The sequence below is a fragment of the Melitaea cinxia genome, chromosome 23 (assembly GCF_905220565.1).
Source record: "Melitaea cinxia chromosome 23, ilMelCinx1.1, whole genome shotgun sequence".
NCBI classification, from domain to species: Eukaryota; Metazoa; Arthropoda; class Insecta; order Lepidoptera; family Nymphalidae; genus Melitaea; species Melitaea cinxia.
Genome location: NC_059416.1, coordinates 2421950 through 2434415, shown reverse-complemented (window position 1 = coordinate 2434415; position 12466 = coordinate 2421950). Strand labels below are relative to the sequence as shown.

Below are 12466 nucleotides of genomic sequence, written 5' to 3'. Positions count from 1 at the left end.
TATTTTGAGCAGGAAATTCCTGTTGTGCCATACCTCAGTTACGTCAATTACTGGAGGAGTAACTAAAGACGTTTTTCGTCAGACGTATGGTCTAAAGCACGCTCAGTTTTTTTATGACCACTTGTTCTAATGTTGTATCCATGTTTATTTCAGCTAAGCATAGGAGCAGCGGTACTGTGCCTGCCGGTGCTCCGGTATACTCAGCCTAATCTCGAGCGACCGATAAAAGTCAATTTGTTCTTCCCTGGTAAGAAATAATCACTTGGATTCAGATAACGCATATTTTGTGACAATTATTAATAAATTTAATTATGAATGAAAAAGGGTTTTGAATTCTGATGAAGGTCACTTATAAAACTATTTAGAAAGGAATTTCATAGAATATACATAATTCAAGCATTTTAAAATATGTCTTAAATGGACTAAATTCCCAGAACTATAGATAATTAGCAATCTTTTTTTTTTAATTTCATCATTACATCATCATCATAGCCTATACAGTCCACTGCTGGACATAGGTCTCCACAAGTTTACGCCAAAAATAACGTGAGCTCATGTGTGTTGCCCATAGTCACCACGCTGGGCAGGCGGGTTGGTGACCGCAGGGCTGGCTTTGTCGCACCGAAGACGCTTTTAATTTAATTTCTATAAAAAATAACAAGAGCATCACCAAATTGTTCACATTTCGAAACAACGCCAGTGATCTACATCATCTGCACCATCCTGGTGGTCGCGTTCCCCGCCGTGGCGTCCCCCGCCGAGACTGGCGTGGGCTGCCTGATGATACTCACCGCTGTGCCCGTCTATTTACTGCTGCTGGAGCCGCGGACGAGGCTCAGCGGCCTCGGGCCTGTCACTGGTGAGCTTCCAGAACATTCTCAACCCAACCTTAATGTCCCTAGGTCGTCAAACAAGCGTACGGCTCACCTGATGGTGGATTACCGTAGCTTATAGACGCCTGCAACACCAGAAGCATCGCAAACGTTGCCGACCCAATCCCCAATCCCCCAGGAGCTCTGGTCACCTTACTCACCAACAGGAACACAATACTGCTTGAAAGCAGTATTATTTAGCTGTGATCTTCTGTAAGGTCGAGGTACTACCCCAGTCGGGCTGCTCCGTATTTTGAGCAGGGAATTCCTGCTGTGCCCTACCTCAGTGGAAATCCATCCATTATGGATACCCTCCAGCGCGGCCAGAGGGTTATGTCAGACTCCTACTGACTAAAAACCACCACGTGTGACCAGTCGTCCGCTAGAGTGGGGTGAGATGGGGTCGCGCTAGCATTCGCCACCTCACTCCGGCTTTCTCAACCTAACCTAACACTAATTTAGCGTGGCCGTAACGTCAAAACATAATCTATTAGTCATAGTAATGTTAACATGAATGGCCTATAAGCTGCTGAGATACGGTCCAGACTCAAATAACTCAGAGCTCTGTTGCTGTACGATTTAAAATATACTCAAAATTCTAAACATTTTTGAATATCATATCAAAAATTGACCGCTCCAGCGGGATTCGAACCCGCGTCTCCGACTGACCGTGTCGGCGCTCTAGCCAATTAAGCTATGGAACGATGTACCCGCTAGATCGAAATTTTTTGATATGATGGTTTTATATTCGGTTTAAGCGAACCGTGGCGCCGTCTATATTGAGTTATACCGTTCCATACCTTAATTGGCTAGAGCGCTGACACGGTCTGTCGGAGACGCGGGTTCGAATCCCGCTGGAGCGGTCAACTTTTGATATGATATTCAAAAATGTTTAGAATTCCTATGTGTGGGTAACACAAAAATAAAATCTTACATATATACTCAAAATTCCTATTAAGGAGAAGAGGAGACTCAGTGGACATTACACTGCTTTATTTTACTTTATAAAGTTTATGGGCTACAAAAGACCTCGCTGTGCTTCATCTATCATATCTATCATATGTAATATTAGAATAACCGCTTTTTACTAAATGCATATGGATACACGGTACATATACCAAAATAACATTTTTTACAATTTTTGTCTGTCTGTGTCTGTCTGTTTGTTCCGGTTAATCTCTGAACTGGGCCGATTTTGACGGGATTTTCAGTGGCAGATAGCTGATGTAATAAGGAGTAACTTAGGCTACATTTATTTTAGAAATTTATTTATTATTCATTTATTTTAATACTCTGCGGACTGAACGATACTTTTTTGCTAAATTCCACGCGAACGAAGTCGCGGGCACAGCTAGTAGACTAATAAAACTTATAAAGTATGTTTTATAGATTCTGAGTAGTTACAATTTTTTTCCAGATGCTGCAACACGCCTAATGCAAAAGCTAACACTGTCCGTTCGACCAAAAACTAAGGTATGATGAGCGAAGAAAAATCGAAACTAATTGTGCTATAAAGAAAATATGAAAAAAAAAATCTACAAACGGTTTAAAAATTTGTATAACAATATTTTAATTGTTTTGCAAATTTTCATTCTCAATACGAACTTGTCGTATTATGTTTCTTCTTACTAGAAGTAATTCATATTTTTAGTATTTAGCGATATCCTGAGACAGCCCTGCTGATAATTCCAAATAAAAAACGATAATTTGTATGGGAAGTTATTGTAAACTATTGTGTGTTTGAAACGGGGATATCCAAAATTTTCATACGATTTCATACAATTTTTATCTGTTCCCATACAAATCATCGTTATTCTTGGTAATTGTGTACAATCCCGGCGAGAAATTTGTGGGATTGGGGGGAAAGGGGGGGTGGGGTGAAAGGGGGGGTGGGTTTTTCATCCCCCGGACAACTATTTTCGTGTAAACCCCGTTGTTACAGAAATATCGTGGTTGAAGTTTTGAGGTTCAATTTTTAAATCGGAAAAAATTAACCTACCACCTTTGAGGTTAGAATAACGCTTGGCCAGCTTCAGCCGCTCCTCTACGCATTCGTTCGCGCGCTTTCGCACGGCGGGCGAGGGCTGCCCTCCCTCCGCGCCTCCGCGGCACAAAAAAAAACACTCTAGGGGTAGGGCAGACCAAGACCACGTGGACAGTGGGGTGCTCCGATTCGGTTTTGGGTATTTTTCGAATTTCCATACCTATATTCTAGCACGCAATGTTACTAATTTTATTAGAATATTATGTCTGACGCGTTATTTTGTTTGGAAGTGTCGATTTGTCAGTCGTTAAAGGTCGTATCGTATCGTATTTTGATCTTGCAGTAAAGATCGTTTTTACGTAAATTTGTTCGAAAATAACGCGTGATAGTCGCAGTACGGAGCATGAGTACACTTACCGCAGCCGGAATTAAGGTAGAGTCAGAAATAACAAAAATTTAACCTCCGATAAAAAAATCTACCTGAATTGTACATGATAGCCTTTATCTTGAATCTTGAACTATCATTTGTTTTATCCCAAATCTCCCTTAGGACTTATTACCCGCACGTTCCTTATATTTTTCATTTGTAACAAGCTCTTAGCTGTCATTATTTTTTTTCAGTAAACAACACGCGGAGAACCAACGGATTATGCCCGCGACATATCCAAGACGAAAATTTATGCAGTATTTAATTTAGGTGTTAAATCATGTTAGAAACATTTTTGTATGTCTAATACTCATTTTAAAAGATATATACAAATGTGTATTATGTGTGCTAAAATCAATATAGGCGTGCTTTTATTAGAGTTTAGAAATTACAGTAAATATTAAGTGATTTTTTACGTGATAACGTCTAATAAATCGATGAACACCGACTGCACGTACGAATAATTGTGTTTGCTCGCAAATGAAAAAAAAAAAAAAACGACTTCAATTACATCGACGAGTAATACAACGTAGATCGACGAAAAAATAGTCAAGTAACTACGCGTTTACAAAGATTACTCAAAAAGTAGTTATCAGATCTCGATAAAATTTAAATGTGACCACATGATAAACATCCGCTTTCGATAAAATTAAAAATTATCAAAATCGGTACACCCAGTAAAAAGTTATTGCGGATTTTCGAGAGTTTCCCTCGATTTTCTGGGATCCCATCATCAGATCCTGGTTTCCTTATCATGGTACCAAACCAGGGATATCTCCTTTTCAACAAAAAAAGAAATATCAAAATCGGTACATCCAGTAGAAAGTTATGCGGTATAATACAACGTAGGTCGACGAAAAAAGCGTCAAGTAAAAACGCATTATTAGATATAACTCGAAAAGTAGTTGTTAGATCTCAAATAAATTTAAATGGGACCAATTGACACACACCACCTTTCGATTAAAAAAAATTTGTCGAAATCGGTCCACCCGGTCAAAAGTTCTGATGTAACATACATAAAAAAAATACAGTCGAATTAAGAACCTTCTTTTTTGGAAGTCGGTTAAAAAATTACCACGTTCCACCAGAGCTTGAACTTGCAAGCGAGAGCGCGGAATAAGCGATAGAGAGGCACGATCGGCCCGAGCGTTGGCACAAGACACATTTATATCTCTTCTTTCCTGATTTTAAACGTAATTCAGTGATGAATTCAGTTCAATTCATATGCAATTTTCCATCAATGTTTCTTTGACGTTATCACGTAAAACTATCGTCCGTAAACCGACTTCAAGACAACCAGTTTTTTTTCTGACATAAAAATCGAATGCTTCCAGAATTATGCTTTGTATAAATGGTACTATTCTTTATTTTATTACTGTCTTATAAAAAAAATAAAAAAAAAATTGTGCTACTATTTACAGAACAAAAATAATAAAGGGATGCCTACACATGAGGAAATTGTTAAAAAATTTTTTTTAAAGCGTTTTACCAAATGTGTGTAGTCTTAATAAGCATTTACTTGTCTTGTAAGGATCGAAAAATGTTACAAATATAATAAGTAAAAAAAAGCTCTCTCTATGACGAGAAATTGACATAAGTTGAAAAGGAATTTATACATAATATAAAATCATTAAAATAGCGCTTTTAAAACATTATTTAGTCTTATTTTATAAATCTTGCCTCTTCTCATGCATTTTATACTAAGAGATAATAAGCAAATTTATATTTTTTTATATTTCTTTTTCTTAATAAATCCTATCAAAGACAATATTTCTTAATATCTAAGGCAAGTAGCTTTTATAAGTAGATTATATACGTTGTTTGTATGCGTGTAGTTGAAGTGAATGAAAAATATACAAAAAAAAAACAAAGTTTGCACAAATAGATTCATCGTTGCTTATTCGCTACTTTGGCTGTGCTTTATATTGATTCCAAAGAAATTACAATTTTTATAATTTCATGTATTTTGTTAATTATTTTTAAGTTATTGAGTATCTAGCCATAAATATTTTAATTTTCTTTTATACATGAAAAAAATCATACTCCAACATTCCAATATTAACTGCCAAAATTCAAAATTTTTGAATGTAATCGCCTTTTTTAAGTTTATGCCTTAAATGCATGAAAAACTGTAAATATTTATTAGTTTTATTTTTCTTTTAATCAACTTAGTCTAATACATTGCATTTATTTGCTCACTTTATGATAAATGTTTTACAATGTAACAAATTAATAGTGTAATAAATGTAGGAATGTCTACGAAGTTGTGTGTCGTTGTTTCTGTTACGCGTTGTGCGTTGTATTACAGACGCAATTTGACAATAAATAAATTATTAAATGAAACATACTTTTTTATTTATTTTATAAATGCTCATATAAATAATACGTGGTAGAACAAGCTTAGCGTGGGTGAAAATAGTAAAAAAAAAAAAATCTCAGGCACCAGCTAAACCAATTCTTTTGCTCCTACAGACAGGAATATATCGATAGAGAGATATCGTATTTTTCATCGAATTCACAAAAAATATGGGTACAAAACAGAAATGTTAATCTTGTCACGTATCATATTATTATACACTTTCAAAAATGTTTGATTTAGCAACTCATAAATATTAATTCTGCAACAATGAGTTAATTAAAAAATAGATATTTTATTATTTTTTTACCTTGTAAAAACCATATGAAAAATAAAAGATTTTGTGTAATTTCAACAACAAATTAAAAATTTTATGACAGCAGTATATGCTAAAATTTTATAAACTTATTTTTATTTTTTATTTATTCTTTATTGTACACCACACAGAGTAATTTCATACAGAATTGTAAAGAAAAAAAAAAGTATAATGCACAATGAGGCTGAAACTTCATAGTAGTATTCAAAAATTCTATCTTAAAATTTACATATTAACTTAACGATATTATTCCTCTCTAACTAGAAAATAGTAGACTTTATTAAAAAGAAACTTTGAAAGCGATGCTGCCAATATTTAAAGTAAAATTGGTGACATCGTGACCGTGAGATACGTTGATTATCATTAAACAAAATCTAGGTTATTTGGTATCATTTTGTATAATACCTACAGAAACAGTGCGAGTTTGACAATTCCTAACTTCACATTCATTCACTGTCATCTTTCACATGTCAAGACGGATTTTACTCTACTCGCGTGTGTGGTTATGTTATTTGTTTATCTAACAATTCATAATTTATAAAATATGGTGAAATTAGGGAAGAATAAGATGAAAATACTCAATAAACTATCGAAAAAACAACATGCCAACCCGATTAACGCAACTAATAAAGTATTGAAGAAAAAAATCAACGTTGAAAAGAAAGTAACTTTCCAGAAGGAAGTGTTATTAAGAGAGACTGTTAAAAGTGAATCGCTGGTCCAGAATATATCGAAGACGGATTTGGCATTAAAAAATCTGTTTAAAAACACCGAGAACTCAAAACATAAAGTTGAGAACAAAGTTACAAAACCTAAGCTGAAACCGGTTGAAAAGAAGAAAAAAAGACGAAACACGCAAATCAACGATACTAAATTACTATTAAACTTGATGAAGAAAAAAAGTTAAAAATACTATTATTATATCGTAATATACTTTACTATTATTGAGACGTAAAATGGGAGACTTTTTACGGTAGTTAAGCACTTGTAACCATGACACTTGCAACAGAATCGGGAACTGAACGATTAAGTGTATGCTACCTCAAATTGCTTATTTTCCACTCGGCAGGATGTCCATATCTTCCAGACTACTGAATATTTAAGTTTGAAATTTATGTATGGTAAAGTTCAGGACATAAACTATCTTTCATATGTTTCGAAAACACGATTAAATAAAATTTTCTCGATACAAAAAAATCGCAAAGTTACCTCTATTTTTGTATTAAAACCTTAATATCTCAGTAAATATAGAAGTTATGGACTTGAGATTAAGCATGGTAATTGAAATAAGTATGAAGAACATTTTATATTTTGCGTTTTTTAAAAAATAACTATTGATAATGTTTGTGGGGAGAAAATACATAAAATTCGCGCGATGAACAACCATGCGCTCTCAATTCTCATGTGTATTTAGTACGGGTGCAATCTGAATTTGAGCTGAGGTAGTGAAGCCCCTTAACGGCAAACGTAAAATGTCTCCTTTTCAAAATATTTATTAGTGATTATAAATTTTTTAACTTGTGTATTATTCTAATGCTAATATTGTTAAAATAAATGTAATATTACCTATTTCACGTGGTATTTTAATTGCTAACCAGTCAACCAGGCTAGATTTATTTATGATTTAATATTTATCATGGGTATATCTAAGGTGAGGATGGAAGAATTTGCTCAACCCTGTCTCGAAGCTAATAATTGATATTTGAGATTTTAATAAGGAAATTTTCAGTATATTTCACGAATACCTCTACAAGCTGTTATTGAACTAGTGTAGATAGTAAATAAAAAATTGCAGTAAATAAAGTTTTTTAACGATTAACTTTTTTTTTTATTTTAAAGATTACTACTTATTACATTTATTGGTTTTTGCCCCACCTTTACAAAATTTTGGGTACACCCATGATATTAATTAATATACTTCATTCATTTAAGCGTAATTTGATGTACCGGTAGATAAATATAATTCAGTAATCAACTAATAACTGCTTTCTCAAGCAAACAAACCTAATAAATATTGAAATTAAAAAATCTTCGTATTTCTTTCATTAACTTTTGGCATCATTTCAACACTAATTTTTTAATTTTTATGCTTTCAGTATAAAAATAATAAAATTCTATTAAATAACCGCCCGTACGTGGTGACATTGGGCAACACACATGAGTTCACGCCAGTTTTGGTGCGAACTTCTGGAGGCCTATGTCCAACAGTGGACTGCGATAGGCTGAAGTGAAGCAACCACTCATTCTATGCTCTTAACTAGGTGTTTAAAATACTATCTTATCTAAGGTTTCCTTTTCATAATGGACCTCCACATTAACTTCATAGATTTAGTATGGGGTGAGACAAACTTCTTAGCATTCCATGGATTCACCGTGCGGGTGCCGGGTCCATCGTGGGGCAGAAGGCGAAACTTAGAGCAGTTCCCAGGACTTGCGACCTAGGTATAGGTTTAAGGAGGCCCCCTTTGAGATGCGCATCAACGCTCACCTTCACTGCTCAACTTTCCCGCCCTGCCTAGCCAAACTTGGTAGGAACCTGTTAGTGCAGCCTTAGACACTCGTTCTAAAATAGAACTTACTGCAGTTCTCGACAGGCCAAGGTCTGTCAGAAGATTATAGAGATTTTGCTGGTATACCTCTCGCTCCTACTTCTACTGCGTATAAATTAACCACATAACCATTTTTGAGATTGGGGTCTCTGCATTTTATCTCGGAGATGTCAAACTGTCGGTCTGGTTGTTATTGATAACGGTGTCTTTGAAGACACTTGATTGTAATTTTTAGTGGATATTGAGAGATTATCCACTAACGCAGAGTAGAGCAGTTCAGTGGATAAAGGTCAGACTCCATTCCTATGTGGAGAATGAGGCCTTTGCCCAGAAATAGAATATTACAGGTGTGATGAGTGAATCTTTCGTTTTATATATCGTACCTACTTCAAATCTTGAAGATTTTTTCAGAACTTTTTGATAGTTATATGCATAACTATTTTAGATAATTGAATTAAAATATTTACAAAAATATATTATAAACTATCGACCCGCCCCGGCTTCGCACGGTTGCAAAAACTATCAGTGTTCCTCTACTATATTATGAATGTATTATACATATAAACCTTCCTCTGGAATCACTCTATTTACTATAGACAACCGTATCAAAATCCGTTGCGTAGTTTTAAAGATCTAAACAGACAGACAGCGGGAAGCGACTGTTTTATACTGTGTAAAATGATATTTAGGAAAAGCATTTCATTTATTTGAAAGAAGTTGGAGAAAAATTATTTTGTGAACTAAAATATTTTTATTCATCATCCCTTCATCATCATTCCAATGAATGATTTATCATTTTTTGTTATTATTATTTATTTTTATCAAACAAAATAACAGTGGCAAGAAAAAAAAGGTATAAAAGAATCTTGAAAATAATAAAACCATTTATGTTCTTATAGTTTATTGTAAATAGGAAATACAAGAAAAAACACGAGAAAGACGTACAGAGAATCAAATTAATTATACATCTACAGTACTGCTTAAAGTTGCTACTTTATCATTTCAGTGATGAAAACTATTCAATATGTTTTTAAGTATTTTGTCTAAATTACTTTTTATTTTTGTTTTAAATTACTTCTAGATTCAAAAGTTCTGGATATTTTCTAAAGTAAATCAACTTATTTCTTACAAAATATAACATTTCAGAAAAATCACGATTTTTCACACAGTACAGTAATACCCCGACTTACGCTACCTCGACTTACGCGAATTCGGAGTTACACGATTTAATTTTCTCGTCTATTCGTTTTTTGTTTGACTCCTCCCACCCGCATTATTATTCGTTCAGTTTACAACAGGCACAGACGTGTAGTGCGGAATCGGCGCGTAGGTACATAAGTTACGATTTTGTGTTTTTTGGGAATCGATAGTCAGATCAATTACGAAAAGTACCCCGAAAAACTGTACCCGACTTACGCGAATTCGACTTACGCGAATAGCGCTCAGTCCCACCTATCGCGTAAGTCCGGGGTATTACTGTATTTTTAAAATCGTAAATCAACTTTGTTTTCGTTAAGCAAATGCTGCATTAAGAACACTTACAAGCGTCTGAAAACGAAATAAAAAATTACGGTTTACAAATATTGAACCATTACAATAATGTACTTATATCAAAGCTTTTACGACTACAAAAATTTACCTAAATTCTGGTTAATATACCATATACCTATACCTAACATTACACCTAAATAATCAAATATCAGGTCAAAACTATTAGCAAATTTTATATAAAACTATCGATGTATTATTACTTACAACAAAAGTAATCTGCAGGATTTCGTCTTTAAAATTTTGTTAAATCGTCTGTAGTATTTAATAACTACTTTAAGTTACTAAAAGTAACTTCATTTGATATATGAATATATAATTTAATCATACTTTTTGTGCATTCTATAAGTAATAAGTTTTTAAAGTAATTTAAAATACTTTTTAAGTTATAACAGAGTTAGTTATCTGTAATCACTTGTGTTAGGCTAGTATTAAACTTTTTTCATAATGAAAAGTCACAGACACCTCCTGAAGGTTCCAGATAAACTCATGAGACACAATACTATGTGAAAGGTACAGTGAACCAAAATACCGCTTGGTTAATAACATATTCAATATTTTAACGAAGTGAAACGAAAGTCAAATTCGTGTAGTCCACAGATAGTCAGGGGAAAACTAGTATTTATAAAAAAAAACATTACTAAGCTTGCTAGGTTTTACTGCATTTCTTACATACTATAAAATACCACTATCATTTCCCACATTTATGTCAACCGTACTTTGGGCCAGTCGTGGATAAAGTTTACACTGCAAAAGTTATGACGACTTTTCAGCAGGAGGAAGAATAGGCTTTTAGGACCTGTTCCTTCTCAATTGTCATTCTCATATATAAACATTTCTGTTGGATATTGTAATCTATCAAATAGTGTTGACCGGCCCTTAATGCGATATTAAATAAATATGTACTGCTTTAAAGCAGTAAAGTGAATATTTAATTGTTCCAGTCTTTCTATACACAGCTAATTTGCTCTAAATACTACAAATCTTACATGGTTACAGTTTAGTAGTTCCCGAGTTTAAACAAGAATAATTTATTAGGCATTTGCAAATTTTTTTGAAGTTAAATATAGTAATAACTAGAGATGAAACGGATAGCAGTTTAGCCGGATACCGGATATTCAGCGGCGGAATATGCGGCAGAACATTGACGAGGAGATTTGATGAGGTACTAAATGAAAACGATACTAGCCGGGTTCAACGTGGTGAAAGAAACGCGATATCATGTGAGCTTAATTTTTATCCTTTAAGAAAGTTTGCCAATGTCTAGCCTAGCTTTCAACGCCTTGCAGCAGTGTGTACAGCAACAAAACTTTTCTGAAGCTGGCCTTATTTACAAAGACAAACAAAACCGCTTGCTACCTTTTAATGCAGAAAAATTAGTATGTACTCTTTCAGAGTTATAAATCCAGTATTCGGCCGCATAGGTGCTAGTTATCTGCTATTCTTAGCAGATAGTATTTGAATACTACCACCGGAAAGTTACCGGATATCCATTTCATCTGTAGTAATAACTAACATAATAAGATCATGTCAATTTGCACCTATTAGTACAACTACAAATAGATTTGTCAAATAATGTATTTTACTGGCCTCTAGTATTATTAAGAAATATTGAACCAAAGAAAAGATTTACTAAAGTTTCTAGTACATAAAATTTTCACAATTACGTTATTTAGTTGAGATAGATCAAGATAGATATATATAGATAGATAGTTTGAGATTAAAAGTATGTTTTCGTCGCACATATATTTACTTACTGTTTTAAATTTTCAGTATTTAACATTTGGTTAAAACTGTTTAAATGCATTTTTTTGTTATAACTTGTTAAAATACAACATGTATTTATATCTAATGAAGATAGGAGTATACAATAAATGGACATTTTTGATTGTTAAAGGGAATTAACTACAATCATTTTGAAACTACAATTATTTTGATAATTTATAAAAAAACAATTTTGTGTTGTAGTTAGGGATACACAATAAGTATAATTTGAGAATTATTGGTTACCTTGAGTGAATTGATTACAAATAAAATATAAAACTTAATTGTTCTGTCCATAACAATTCTGAAAACATGTGCACACATTTCCGTAATTTCCTATTATTTCAAATATAATCCTCCTATCATACCGGCTGTTACTGCATATAGCGTATATAAATAAAAACTGAACGGACACGTTTTATGAAAACGACTAAAACTTTATTTTCCGAGAGCCTTCTATCAAAACTATTTTGTTCTACGTTTACGTTCTTTTTAGCTTTACTATGATTACATTTTTCTTCTATACTAACTTACGTCACAGTGAAGTTTAAACAACTCAATTATTCTTTATAAAATATAAGTCGGAAATAATCCTATCATTGTTAGAATCATTTGACAAACATTTGTCAAAAAAAAAAAAAAATTACAAA

At 33.4% G+C, this 12466-nt stretch overlaps 1 protein-coding gene across 1 annotated transcript in view; it reads left to right on the top strand.

Annotated features, from left to right (window-relative positions):
* Positions 1-3746, top strand: part of LOC123664930 (Y+L amino acid transporter 2) — a 35493-nt gene extending 31747 nt beyond the window's left edge. Inside the window, exons 11-14 of the mRNA XM_045599297.1 lie at positions 154-247; positions 701-859; positions 2290-2345; positions 3478-3746. Of these exons, the coding sequence (XP_045455253.1) occupies positions 154-247; positions 701-859; positions 2290-2345; positions 3478-3480 (312 nt within the window). The 3' untranslated portion in view covers positions 3481-3746. The remainder of the gene's footprint in view (positions 1-153; positions 248-700; positions 860-2289; positions 2346-3477) is intronic.
* Positions 3747-12466: the final 8720 nt, after the last annotated feature.